The 15483-nt window shown below is 39.0% G+C and overlaps 1 protein-coding gene across 1 annotated transcript in view; it reads left to right on the top strand.

Annotated features, from left to right (window-relative positions):
• Nucleotides 1-15483, top strand: part of LOC121906583 (potassium voltage-gated channel subfamily H member 7-like) — a 49589-nt gene that overhangs the window by 2501 nt on the left and 31605 nt on the right. Inside the window, exons 2-3 of the mRNA XM_042425505.1 lie at nucleotides 2915-2993; nucleotides 5987-6217. Of these exons, the coding sequence (XP_042281439.1) occupies nucleotides 2915-2993; nucleotides 5987-6217 (310 nt within the window). The remainder of the gene's footprint in view (nucleotides 1-2914; nucleotides 2994-5986; nucleotides 6218-15483) is intronic.

Below are 15483 nucleotides of genomic sequence, written 5' to 3'. Positions count from 1 at the left end.
ACTTTGCAGCCTATTTGTGGGTGGCAACATATGGTGCTTGTGCCTAGAGACTGCAGCTGCATTCACACGAGGCCTCGCACTACTTCCCTCACAGTGGGGACACAGGGGACAGACGCTGCAGTCTTTCTGACCGTGCAAATTAATGGAAACATGTGATACAGGGTGGTTCAAAACAATCTTTGTGCACATGGCAACAGGAATACAAAATATCTGTTGATTCAAGAGTTTAAATGGTTTTACGTAATATACAGAAACCATTTCTCAAAATACATTTTTTACTGAATGTGATATGTCACATTTTCACATTTTTCAATAGGGCCTAAGGGATGAAGCACTGACCTCTGGCAGATTAAATGATATTGTTAAGTCACATACTAAGCCAAAAGTGCAGGGTGGCCCTTTTTTTCTTTTTTTTTTTTTTTTGCTCCATTTTTTTTTTATCATTGAGGACAGATGGTGGAGAATGTGTGCAGTGGCATATGGGGCAAGGCACAGCAGCAAAAGCAGCAATAGCACTCTAGTGTTTTGCACTAGTGGATTACTCTGAGACAGGACCGTAATGGTTTATATGGACAATGAGTAAGCCCTATGTGTTTCATGGACATACATGTACAGGCCGCAGTAGCAGAGAGAGTAGAAGGGGTGAGAGACAGATAGAGAGAAAGAGAGACAGAGAGATAGAGAGAGAGCTACTGCCGTGAGACCTGGATTAGACCCCGGACAGAGTATGCTGCTGCGGCTGCTGCTGCTGTTTTTCAGATTGCTCTAAATTCCCAGAGATTATGTGGAATGAATGAATGAACAAGTGAATGAATGAATGGAAGAGTGATTTTCAAAACAACCATACAAACCCAGCAAGCATCAGTGTTGCACTCATGTACATGGTACTATAAAAAAAATAAAAAAAACAGATGTCCCATGATTTATTCAGGAATTTCACTTACTTTTTAAATGTAATGTAATGTAATGTTGATAATAACACAGAAATTGTTTTTCCACTTTCCCTACCACATAACTGAGCTCAGCTGTGGAACAGCAATTGCTGCCAGAGCAGGTAGGAATTCACTTTGCTGCTCAAAAGATGGATGTTTGCTGGCATGAAGGAATGAATCTGGGCGCTCCTTCTTCACTAAAGCACTGTCCTTCCTTTTGGAATCACTCAAAGTGAAAACTATTGTAACTTGACAGGCCAATTACTACTACTGCAGGCACAGAAAGATAAATGTTGTCATCTAATTCAGTCACAGACACTACCACCTGCCAGGGATGGAAGATTTAATGCGTTCCTGCATCTTGTTTAAGTTACACATCAAGTACTGTGCCATTAAAGTAAACGCTCCCTTAACGTCAGCATAATAAGACCTTCATGGTATGGCTAGGAGTTTCTTTCACTTAATTTCATTCCTCATCGTAGAGTGGAGTGCTGTCAGTTCATCAGATTGCTTCTATCCTCTTTACTGTAAATTGCGCCATCTCACATATAGTATTCGCTAATTATTTAGCTAAAGCTAAACTGTATGTCTATGGCTATATTACACTTTTAACACTCTCAAACCACTTAAGCATATAAGATAATAGCTTCAAGTAGAACAGTGAGTAGCAGCTAACGACGAATTAAAGGTCAAATCAATACACACAATGTAGCATTTGTCTCCACTACTACAGCTATTAAAGATGCCAAAATAGCTCTTTATTTAAGTGTAATTCACATGCACAGGGCAGATTGTGAGATAAGTGACCATGCTGGAGTAGCTGTACAGTATGTTTTTACCCAAGGGCACACATCTCTCTATGGGGGATTGTTTCCCTTGTGTGCCGCTCTCAGTAAATATCCCCCCCTCACCCACCCATTGCTACCCTTTGCTTTTGCCAGTCAGCATATCTGCCAGTATTAATCAAATATGTTTCCAGAAGTGAGATGCACACAACAATGATAATTCTCACATTACTCATAATTCTGTAAGTAATAGTTTGGACCCCTAGACAATCAATCGAGTGAATTTTCATCCTAAGATACAAACGCAAACAAACAACACAAAAGAAAAACATGTCATGATTTTATAACTTAATTGTTAGTGAGTAATGGCTGTCCTCTGAAAGGTTCAACTGTAGCTGTGCTGTGAGTAATGGATACAAGCAGCACATTGGCTTAATGTAACTGTGATTTAATAAAATACAACAGAAAAAGCACTGTGGCCTGAGGAGGTCTGTGTTTATGGGTACAGGAGGAAAAACATTACAAGATTATTTTATCTGTTACTTGCAAAGTCACAGAATTGCTACCCTAGCTGACTTTTAAAGTAAACTCTTTTCTCAGAGCAGAGAAAAACAAAAGAGCAGATACTGCCACGAGCTTTTGCCCCGATCATCTAAATGTAGGTCAATAAAACTGAAATCCTGGAGTGTTTTTTCCACCCTAAGACATAACCTGCAGCTCCACACGAGCTCCTGAGAAGCAGGGCAACAAAATACCACACCAGCCAAGAGTAAAAACCTGCTTTTAAAAAACCAAAAATGCATCACATAGTTGGTGGTAATTGATAAAATACAAATAAATACACAAGTCATCTTGATATACATGAATTGTGATCTCTGGATATGTTCATGTTTCAGTGTGTTCTCTCAGTCTCAATTGGCCAGATGGGTGATGAGCTCCATCTGAAATAAAGGAACAGATGTTTGAGGACTATAAGGGAGATTTCGTATTATGCATACATTTTCATTTTTGCACCACCAGGCTGTTGGTTGTAGTCTGCTCAGATTAGAGGAACTTTTATTTATGTAGTTTTCATGCACCCATTCATGAAGATTGCATGAATGATCATTGAGGAAAAGTGTGTGTGTGTGGGTGTGTGTGTGTGCGTGCACTATAATCAGGCAACTGCACATCAGTAGTATATCGGCTTTTCCCCAGCTCCCAGAGGATACAGAAAGTGGTACTGAAACTGCAGGACCACGGACAGCGCCTCAGTCAAACTCATCTCATGCTACGGGTGAGCTTGAATTTTTTTTTTTCTGGAATTTTTTCTTACAGCAACTTTTAAGATCCTCACAATAAAGAGAAAGCTGTCCAAAAGAAGCTGCTCTTTTCTTGAATAAATGAGCTGCATATAAAAATTCATGATATTAAATATGCCAAAAGTTAGAAAAAAGTATAATCAAGAAGGTATACTAGGTATAAAGTTTACTTTTCAGTATTTAGAAGTAGCAAACCACTTTAGCTGTAATTGCTGTATTAAAAGCTGTTCTTGTGATCTGCTTAAATATATTGAAATTATACTTTTCATGTATTCTGGGGTAGTGTTAAAAATATTTTATTACACTTGACAAGAAACCAGAGCCCAAAAAAATTTGGCTACTCAGCAGAGTGTGGCAGTAAAATGTAAATAGATCCATCCAGTAAAATGGCTAAGAAGAACCACAGTCAATTTTCATATCCTTCATAAAATACTGTTTGTAGGACTTCCATTCAGCAGTATTTTTGATATTGTGTTGAATCAATGAGATCACTTGTATCAAAGAATTGACCATTTACAGCAAATGGTTGTACAGTTTGCAGTTTGGTGGAAAAGGCTTCGTTTAAGGAGGGGCCCTCAAAGAATCAAAGCAGCAACGAGGATTCTGCTGAGAGTAAACATACATGAACATAAATACTAGTTAAATCAACAATACCAAAAATTCCACACAAGGAAGAGGTTGGGTGGTGGAGGGAAGGAGCCAATGTTTGTGAAGCATATATGAAGCAGATGATGCCAGTCTGCCAACACAAGCGTGACTTTAGTGCTCTGCCTGAACTAACTAATGCAATGCTTCATATGATGGCCAATAATTTTAAAGTGTTGCTAGCCGTGCTTGTGTCCCTAAGAATCAACAGCACAGTCTTCACATCTGTGCAGCTTTTATCTAATTCATTTGGATCACCGGCTCACCTTGGAGGTCTTGATGGTTGAGCACCTGCAACTCTCATCGAGCCCCTATATGAAACTGAAGTGCTCCTTCCCAGCATATGGAGGAACCTGAAGTAAACAAGTGCTTACCATGGGTAAACAACAAGCTAGTGATTTATTCCTCAGGAGGATGGCACACTAATCCAGTGAATACTGGACCAAAGCAGGACTAAAGCACCGATGAATATTGGATTTCATTACATATGGGGTTTCAACTTACAACTTTAGAAAGCTCTTGGCCGTTTAATGCCTGCACTGGCTCTCAAAGGCCCGGCACACCTAAACAAGTGCTTTCAGTTATTCTGGCTGAATAGATAGCATAGCATGTGCAGAATAGATTAGGTGTAATTTTGTTTGTGTGCCACCCTTACAGGTACAACAAAACTAAGAGGAGAGTCAAGGAGATGTCAGTCAAGTCAAATTTAGTTATATAGCCCAATATCTAAAATCACAAATTCACCTCAAAGGATTTTACAACCTTTAACAGGAAATAAATGGAAGAAACCCCAGGAAGAGCAACAGAGCAACTTCTTCCAGTATGGACAGAAATGCAAAAGATGTGTGTACAGAATAAACCAAATTGTGGTATGTTCACACCCACACTGAGAAGCAGAGTTTATGTACAAGTTGCAGCAAACTTTAAGTAATATGGTATAGCAATATATGAAAAACACTGGGTGAAAATACTTTGCAGACATAGATTAAAATTACAGGTACAAACTAGTTATGACATTAACACACTTTTACTAAAGCATGTTTAGAAATATGAAATAGCAGTTTCAACAAATTCACTACTGTTTAAGTCAAGTTAATGTGGCTTACTTTTGAGAAATATATTACTCAAAATACACTGCATGAAATGAAGCTTTAAAAATGCAGTTCTATATTTTAACCCAGTATAGGCATTATTACACACTTCAGCAACATTTAGAGATGTACAATTTTGGTAATTATACCAAAAGTAAACATACTAAATATGTTTTTTTATGAGTGTACTTAGATAACAATTCTTGGTATAAATCCATATAAGAAGCACTGGAACTACTGTACAGAGTATGTACTGTATACTATAGTCTTATCACTGTAACATACTGTCAGAATGGGGGAAATATACAGTTTTCCACACCGGACAGCATATTGTAGAGCATAAAATTCCTAATAAACGCATATTCCGATTATAGTCGATCTCGGCACAAGGTTGGGAGTTATCCATACCCGCGGTGGAGGGAACTAAGCCCCCAGGGAGAAACGTCACTACCCATGGCATATCAACCACTGTCCGCTGCATGCGCGCACACACCACTACCGAGGACGTCAGGATCGCATCCATCCCTAAATGCGAAATGCTTTACGAACTGAATTTAACTCAAGCAATCCTCCCCGATTCTGTGCGTTTCGGAGAGGAGATTTTTACATGTTCTTGCATACAAACGGGCTAAAGAACTCCTCGGCGAAGTAGGTGATTTAAAGTGGAAAGAGTGCTCGCGTCGAGTATGGTTTGGGGTAAAGGAAACATCTCCAAGAGACAACATCTGTAACTTCGGGGGAAAGGAGCTTTTACGGCTGATCGTGGGATATTTTGTGCATAAACATGCCTGTAAGAAGAGGTCACGTTGCGCCACAAAACACATTTCTTGGAATAATTATTCGGAAATTCGAGGGTCAAAGTAAGTATCTTTTTGATGTACTGTTACTGCAACTACAGTAGATAAAGGGATATTACAAAGTAAATTTGCTGACAAATTAAAATCAAGACAATAAACATGAGTGAATATGTTTATTCTGTGATAAAAAAAAATTTAAAAAAATTGTAATTTTAAGACATTTTCTATGAAAAAGATGACAAATAAAAGACAGGTTATGTTTTTATAGTTGTTTGCTGAACAAACTAACAATGAAAATATGTATCAAGTAATACTGAACTTAATCAACTTGATTGCTGATTGGTTTTATCTGTGACCTGACAACCTAGTGTAGCCTCCAAGGTCAGACGTACCACAGCTGGCAGTACACAGCACATACTTCTTCTTTTCATGCAGACCGGAAATTTGTGATAGCCAATGCCAGGGTGGAGAACTGTGCAATCATCTACTGTAACGATGGCTTCTGTGAGATGACAGGCTTCTCAAGATCAGACATCATGCAGAAGCCATGCACCTGTGACTTCCTCCACGGTGACCTGACTGACAAAGAGGCCATCAGCCAGGTGGCCCAGGCTGTTATGGGGTCCGAGGAGCGCAAGGTGGAGATCACCTACTACCGTAAGGATGGTGAGTCAGTAACCTGGCACAACAATGTGGTTGTCACGGCATATCAGTAAACCAAGAGGGGTAATTTGTGACGTGTTGCTCCTGAGAGAGTACCTACTGCAGCTCCTCAGTGTGTCCACAGCGTGATGTGGCCTGTCAGTCTGCTCCTGACCAGCCAGAGTCAGCTACAAGATGTACAACAGATATTACCCCTGACAGAGGAAAACAGTAAGAGCACTCAGCTCCAAAATAACTTCTCACTGTAGGTTTATGCCGGAGGTATTATGTACTCTGTGAAAGTAAAAAGATTTTTTGATCCTCCTCATACATCAGGAGGGAAACAAATAGAAATTCAGATCCTTGTACAGCAAAGCAGACAATATTATCCTAACAACAAACATATAATATCCGTATATTAGAGGTATGGCAATTTTCCCGTCCCTGCTTTTAGTGGTATGCTGCTTGTGTGTGAAAATGGTCTCTTAGTAATGTGATTACTGTTTGGTTGTATATTACAGAGGAGGTGTAACTGTCAGTGTGTCACATACAACAGTAAATAGCTCTATCTGTGTGATGGTAAAATAGGAAAGAACTTTTTGACACCTGCCTTTATTCACAGCATCATGTGCCTGGGTGACATAAAAAAGACTCTGGTGCTTCTTAGTTTTATCTTTACCATTCGTACTACACAAAGATAAATTAATTATGATAAAACAGTAGGTGTTACGCTTTGATGGACAAAGTAAGAAACAATAGCTGAGAGACAGAGAAAGTTCACCTGCTGCCCTGTAAAGTTTATGTTTTCTGACTTCTATATCTTCTTTACACTTTTGAAATCAAATACATTGACTGTTTTATCTGAAATGCAAAATAAAAGACCCATGATGCTTTTAGCCATGTTGTTGGTATACACTAGCTTTATTAGTCAGTGGATTAATTCACAAATCTGTAACATTGCCATACATGTGATAGGCTGCAGCTTTGTCAGCTTTGCATACAAATGCTCTCCCTTTAATGCTAACCATTTTAGTTCCAACAATAATATTGGTGGTTGTCATTCATTTGTGGCCAATCCTAGTCTGGGTATGAATGGTGTGCTGCAGAGACAGCAATCCTGAGTCAGAGAGAATTAATACGATGTTACCGCTCAGTGGCATAAATCCCCAGATTGACCACCTCCTGCCATGCTCTCACATGAGCTTTTTATGGTCAGCATGACATAGCTGCACAGCTTCAATCCTAAAGAACTTCTCTTGTAGAGCAGAGGGTGAACATACTTTTCCCTTTATTAATTGTGCACCAGTGTTTGCACCAGTAGAGGACATTATATTTTGTGATATTGTTGTATTTTTTACTGTATGATAACTTCTGAGGCACGTACATACAGCAGTATATGAGGAGTCTAAACTTGAAAAAAAAATGCTGTAATATTTTATTTAACCATAAGGAGCCAGATCTTAAATTTTTAATTATGAGTTTGATTAGATTCTAGGCCATGGATACATGTTTAATCTACCATCAGCAGCCATCATCTTTTCTTTTTTTTTTTTTTTTTTGCTAATCAGGAAAAAACCAAGAGCCAGCTGCTACACAGCTAAAATAGATTGTCTGAAAAACCTGCAAGACAATTAAACAAAACACTCAAGGATCTGTTTGTGAGAGCATGAACAGCTTGTTTTTTTGACAAGTAAGATTTTACATCAGCTTCATTTAGTTTCCCATCCTCCATGCATGTGCTGTACTTCATCTAAACGTCATGTGCCTGTAATGTTTAAAGCGTGGCGGATGAGAGTCACAGAAACCTTCCAACATAATCGTTGCTCTCTGTCTCTTCACAATCCTCCCTGGTGTGCATCACGGCTTCAAGACACAACTCTTAATACTCCTCAGAGGAATTTATAGTGAGCGTGTGTGCTCATGAATAAAGATGTCAGGGGCTGACAGTGCAGTGACTGGGAATGAGCAGCTTACAGAGTAAATGCATTAAACTGGTATGGAGGACACAATCCGCACGCTCCCACAGCTATAGGGGAATGAAAGATTCATGGCATCCTTGAGAGCGATGGCCTTATTGATTCAAGTCGCCCCACAAATTGAAGCTGATGGCTGGGAAGTGGGTGTATTCCATGTCTTCTCTCCTAACAGTATTTCAAGTTATCACTCCTCATGCAAATCAGTTAATCCTTTGTATTAAAACCCTCCATTTTCCATGCACCTACTCTATGTCACAAATCACACCAGCTTGTTACAAAAGAGCATAAAATGAACCAGTATTAGCTCAAATAGGTTTGAAAACATGCTATTACTAGTCAGAATTCCCTCTATCTATTTCTCTCTGTCTTTGAAACAGGAGATGCAGTCACTTGGTTGTATTGTGGCATGCCTTAATGTCATTGTGTAGAGGGATTGCAACATGGCATAGTGTAGTTTGTTTTCCCTCTTCCATCAATAACAACAGTGGGAAATCTTAAAAAGTAAAGTCAGGATTTGAGGAACAGCAGGAGCAGCAAAGCTTTGGCTCTTTTCATTGAAAAGGCAAAAGGTTAAGCTGCTTATGCGTTTGCTTAGAAATTAAAAGTAGTGGAACAATGGGGACCATGAGCACATAGCACAACGGCATTTTCTTTTAATTTTTGTGTTTCCTTCTGTGTGAAGGGTTGTGAGAGAAGATACCTCACATGCATCCTTATTCCGACGATGATGCATAATCAGTGAGATAAATGTTTTCCCTCGATGGCTTCATAAAGCTATCCTATTCCACGGGGTGTAATAATACTTTGTACCCGAATGAGTCTTAACAAAAGGAAGCTGACACCGCGCGGCGGAGAGAAGTTAAATGGATAATGGCTACATAACAGCGGCAGCTTAGCTAACCGTGCTGAATGATCTGGGACATGTGGTACGCGTAGGTGCAGGGTTTCATAGGTGACTCCCCACCAAGGGGACTGAAGGGCCGTGTACCCCTGCTGAGGGTTTAGTGGCAGGGGAGCAAGGGGAGAGGGGATACAGAGGGCCTACAGTGCACAAGGTGTGCTGCAGGACACTTGGATGACTACCCTCCAAAAGAGCACATCTATTTTTCATCACGCTCAGCCCTCTTTGGTGTCTCGCAGTATGAGGTGAAACACATACAGAGCTTTCCTCATCAGGTTTCATTTGTCAGAGTGAAAGCAGCTTGTCCAAGTAGATGTAACAAATTAAAAACAGTAGACGTGTTCCATTCTTGTTCTTTGTGAAGTGTGGATAACATGCTATAAATTAAGCACATTGTAAGGAGAAGAAAGAGCACTGATAAATATCAGTTTCATTGTTGGAAGTAATGGATGGATTGCTACCACTGCTACTAATGATTAGGATGTGAACCAAGTTTATTGGTAGCGAGAAGGAGCAGATGGAGCTGGAACACCATAACAATACAGGTCTCACTTTGCAGTGGATAGGATTGTTCATCCACAGGTTATTTTAATCTCATGGGATGCTTATATTGGAAGTGGTAATCTAATATTCCTCTCCATACCATCTGTGTTTTTCTCTTAATCACTTACTGTATGCTGACTTTTTTTTTTTTCCATCCATGGCATTCAGTCTGCCAACATTTGTGCTAAATTAAACAGAATAAAAGATCATATGGACAATATCATGAATCAATAAATGTAAACACATATGAAATATAGTATGAGCTTGAGCTACTAGTTATTCCTGATGGCTCTGGTGACACTGATTGAAGATGAAATTAGGCCAGGCTGTGTAGCTTATAGCAGTCTGCATTGAGGCGAGATATTGCCACAAGGCCCAAAGACTCTAAACAAAGGGTTAGCTTGCATGGCCTCTCCCTACATGCCCTAGTCCCGATTGGCCATGCCCCAGTAATGTTGCGCATTGGCTTAAGCAGAATAGCCCTAAACGAGAAACATGTCAGATTTCATTATACAAGTCTACTACCAGGCAGTAGTCTGAGGCTGTACTGTTTAAAAGCTGTAGTTGAGGTTAGTACATTGGTAGAAAGATACAGAAACAAAAATCAGCGCTCAATAATATTACTCGTGTTTCTCCCTAAAGCAGGTCAGCTTATGCAGATTAATATGAAGCCGCGATACATCAAAATCAAATGGGGAGGTTCATATAAGAAATAGCTTCTCTTTTTGAAATGAGATTTCAAAAAATGTATAGTAGTAATCACATGACTATATACTGTAGATATGAGCACAACTACTGTATATATTTCTATATATTTAAGACATCTTAAATTTTCAACACAACTCTGTTTGACCTGTGAGTCACGATTTTAATAGTGTCCAAATGATCACTTGATTAAGCAGCAATGTTTTAATAATTGATGATGGAAATAGAGTCTACAGTAATGAAATTTCCATCATGAAAAGGGAGCCTGTCTTAATACACTGTCCATTCATTCAAGCAGGTGTAAATAACGGTTCTTGGCTCGCAGGGAAACACTCTGTGTAAAGGTCAGAGAATAAATGGACGTTCACTCTCTCGCTGGTAGAAACTGCTGCTCTGTCAATGATGCTAACCATGTCTAGCAGCTATGTTTGTGCGGTATAATGTGCTGAGTTGTGTGCTGGAGAAGAAGGTTGGATAGCCTAAAACCCAAATGGTCAGCAGTCTTTTGTAGCACGCATACTGTACACTACAGCTCATGTATATTCTACCGGTTAGATTGCCGTTAAATGGAAATATAAAGGACAGAAAAATCCAAAACAGTGGCTGAGAGAACTCAGTGCACCTCTTCTTAAACAAACACATGCAAATGGACAAAACCCAAGCAAATGAAGAAAACATCATCAACATTTTGACAACACATATGTTGCAGTCACGTTCTGTGCAATCACGTTCTTTATGAACTGTGTAGATACTAAAAAAGTAACATGAAAGAGTTATAAACGCACTGCCAGTCATGTCAGAAAATGAAACACAGTGGTGAAGATGAAACAGTAAATGTATTCCCTGTTGATGGTTTGTGTCTCCAGTAAATGTTGTTTTCATAGTCATACAGTATAAATAGCATCTTCTACAATTGGACCATCCAAATGCATTACATTTGATTTTATACTATTTCACTGTTTGTTTGGGGTTTTTTTTCTTCAGGAAAAATGTATTTCCCCAAGGCTTTCCATTTTTCTGTAACTACTGTATGTGCACCAAATGTAGCACACAGTAGTATCAGAATGACTTGTAAATAATTAGAATTTAAAAAAATTAGAATACCATCATCATTTGCCAGTGAATCTGAATAAGACCGCAGCTTCTCATAAAACTGGCTGACAGTTTTGCTCTTCATCACACTTCAGCTGAGAACTCATGTCTGCCATGGCAATTTATCAGTCAACAGGGGGTAGCATCACAGATCTACAAAATGCATTTTTTTCAACTGAGTTCATTTGAGTTAATTCAAATATTCAAAGGCTTGAGTTTAGTAGTAATGACATTTGGTTTGGGGTCTCATTATAATCCCTTGGTTTACATGCCAATACCACTATTTTTGAACATACACAAAAACTCATTATGCAAGGTCTACATGTGCCTAAATAATCAAGTAGTATTTAATTTTCTCTGCAAGTATTAGTGATTATGGATAGACGGAGTAAGCTTTCATTGGATAAGAATATTCAAAAAGAGGGACAAAATCAAGTCCGCTTTGGGTTCACATAATTTTCCCCACCAAAATACCCTCAGTAGACTTGCGTGGCCTTTGCTGTAAGTCAGAAAATAGATGAATAACACAGTTGTTCCCAATCAATGGCTGAGGCCGTCTTGCGTCAGGTCATGAGTAGTTCTGCTGATCACATGGCTTACTGCTACTGATTTGAGGTGGAGGGATGAAAAGCGCTCCCTGTTTTAATCACAAAAAGTTCCTCTTATTTTCCAGGATAAGAGCACTGTAGGCACATACATAAGTTTATAAAATAATACAGTATATAGTGCTTAGAACATATTATCAGATTAAGTACAGCCTGCTGATTTACTGTGGCAGTTAGAGAGATGCCTTCCTTTGATCCATTTTGGTAGAGATGACATTCAGCAGGAGACCAGATGAGAAGGGACCGCCACGGCTTAGCCTTTAAACATTGACTATTGTTTTCTTATCTGGTAAGGTAAACTCTAGCCCACAAATATTTCAGCAGAATTTTCCATTTTGGCTGTACACAGAGCACGGTTGCTGTACTGAATAATGTACACTAGATATTAGAATAAAAATATTAAATGATACAAATATTCTGTATATTCAGGCATTTTTAGTTCTCAGAGGGGTGCAGTGTTTTCACAGTATTTCCGTTATATTTAGCTTTTCTCTGTTAATTTTAATATCTTTGTAAAAATAAAATGTATACCTCAATGTCAAGTGATGCAATTACACCACTCCTCTGCAAAATTTAAGGCAAGTATGCAATCACATAGCAGGGAGCTTAATGCTGTAAGCAAAAGCAGTTTCTAATTTATATGCTCCCTGCTGTATTCAGTGAACTTAAGCAATTTATATTTAATGCACAAGTTATTGCACTGTTCAGAAAACTTTAGAAAACCCCTGATAGAGAGCAGATTGCAGATCAGAATCACTTGCATGCCTGAGCAATGGAGCAACGGGAGCATCTGCTTCCTTTTCCCCACATAAGGAGGAACAATGTTGAGATCTCATATTCTCATTTTTTATGTCTAGATATAAACAACTCTCTTCAGCTTGCTTTATACTTCTCTGTTGAATACAAGAAAGTCTGCAGCATATGAGACATAATTTATTGACTAACATTTAAAACCACAATCTTTCCCTAACCTTAACCAATGTGCTTTTGTTGCCTAAACCTTCAGTAACCACAGATGGAACTCAGGATATGGTTGGGATCCGAAGTCATGGTCATGCGCTTTTTAATCACCAGCCACCTTGACCACCTCCCTTCAATGTCTGTGCAGTACATAAATGTAGTGCTTTATTCTATCCATGTAATCAAGGCCAGTAATCACATGCTACCACAACATAATTGGGAAGACAAATTAGTCATGTCTAAACTTAATTTCTGGAAGACATGGGTTTGTTGTCTCACCTAGAATACACAAGGCTAAACATTTTGCATTTTCTAACATTGTGGCATTAGAAGAACTATGTATGTGTGAGAAATAGGCCTCTACACACTAAAGCATATATAGAAGCTTATATTGAGTGGCTTAAAAGAAAGACTGAATTTCACATTTCTAGCAATGTATTCAGACATACCTTTCTTATGTACCTTTCTTATATTAAGCACACAAAACAATCAAGAATGTGTGGTGAAAACATTAGAGATATGAGATATGACTGGTCCTGTTAAAGGACCAGTGTGTAGTATTTAGTGGCATCTAGTGGTGAGGTTGCAGATTGCAACAAACTGATAACCCCTCCCCTCACCCCCTTCCTTTCAAGTGTGTAGGGGAACCTACAGTGCGCGAACCTACCGTGCACGAAAAACGCAAAAGGCCCTCCCTAGAGCCAGTGTTTGGTTTGTCCATTCTGGGCTACCATAGAAACATAGTGGCAACACCGCAGGCTCCATGGAAGGGGACCTGCTCCCTGTGTAGATATAAAGGGCGCTTCTAACATGGTGAAAACACACCGATTCTTAGTTTCAGATGATACACTAATTAAAACATATTAATATTATATTACATGTCTGCCAATAGACCCCCCTAAATCTTACACACTGGTCCTTTAATGATGAAAAAGTGAGGAGGCTTGAACAAACACCAGGGTGTCCTGGTGGCCTTTGATTCTATCTGGGGGCCTTTGTTACACATCTTTACTGTCTTCTCTCTACATCCTACTTTAAGCGAAAAATGCCTCAAAAACATCAATGAGTGCACATTTTCGTAGGGAAAAGTTTGAGGCTTTATCACCAACAATTTCAGTATCTGCATTTATCAGATAAATAAAAGTCAGTACTGAATAACTGTCAATTACTCACCTTTTCCGTCACTCTGAAAATGAGCATACTGTTTAATCAATTAAGATCAAAGTCAAAACCAAAAATATTAGCTTTTACCAAAGGGACAATTTAGAATTAGATGAAGGATTTCTGGGAAATGCAGAAAAGTGCTTTTCATGACAAGGGGATTTTCTGCATAAGGACTCGCAGTTCCCCAGCTCTCTAAGCACTGCTCTCCTACTTTCCATCCTAACATAACTAGGCACCCATGACACCAGACAAGATGGGTGTGCACTGCACACTGGCTGGTCTTATTATCCACATACAGCTCATACACAAGCATATGCTGTACTATTTATTCCCATCAATTCACATGATCATAATGAACATGTTGAACTGTACCTGTATGCTCAAACTTATTCATACGTTTTGATTTGTTTTGTTTTTTCATTATATTAAAATCACATTATCACATTGTCACTGGTGACAATGCAGCATTACTTCTGGGAGTTTCGATGCAGAAATCCTTCCAAAAGAACTCTGGCATGTTGAGGCAGACCAAGCTTGTTATATTTAGTCAGACAGCAAGTCTACTGCTAATGAATGCTGCTGGCAGGGTGTCTGTGAGCCCTGAGGAGATTACAGTGAACATTGGTAATATGTGTCCTCTGTGAGTAGGAGCAACACAACAAGCCAGACAGAAAGATAGAGACCTACATAGAGAGAGAGAGAGACAAAGGGACAGTTTTAGATTTAGACATTTTGATTTCATAAACCAGTGCCAGATGACAAATGCCACTACTTTTATTATCTTCTCTAAAAAGATTCAATTAAATGTTTTTTTTAAATATATGTAGTGCAGTTTAAGATTATGTGCTGACATTTTTTGTAATTTCAGGGACGACAGAAAAACACTGTGTCTCCTGTACCAAAGATGGTCCCTGTTTTATTGTATGTAACCCTGCATAGTAGCTATTGTTTTGTTGTTTAGGGTCCACTGGGTAGAGAGTTTTATTGGTGGGCAGTTGTGCCCGCAGGCATCAATAGCTTTCGCTAACACAGCTATAACCAGTGGAGTTGAGAAATTGTGATATTCTGGGCTCAATACTAAGTTTAGATCATGGATGGTTTTCTGCTCTGCTGCCTCACACGATGCTCAGTTAGAGTGATTATTCCTATGAGCACATTGCAATCCGTTAAATTGGCTGTAATCTGTCCCGTCTGTTTGATCTATTCTACTGAATCCTGCTATACACACTATACACTACACCATACTGTGGCTCTTGCACCATATTTTACAACTTCTGCAAGCTTTATCATTTTTATGCAATGTATTGCTCATTAAAATACACATGGTACATTTGTATGGGTGCA

This window comes from Thunnus maccoyii, chromosome 11 (genome assembly GCF_910596095.1).
Source record: "Thunnus maccoyii chromosome 11, fThuMac1.1, whole genome shotgun sequence".
Taxonomy (NCBI): Eukaryota; Metazoa; Chordata; class Actinopteri; order Scombriformes; family Scombridae; genus Thunnus; species Thunnus maccoyii.
Note: the sequence above shows the minus strand (reverse complement) of the source record. Positions and strands in the feature narration are given on the sequence as shown.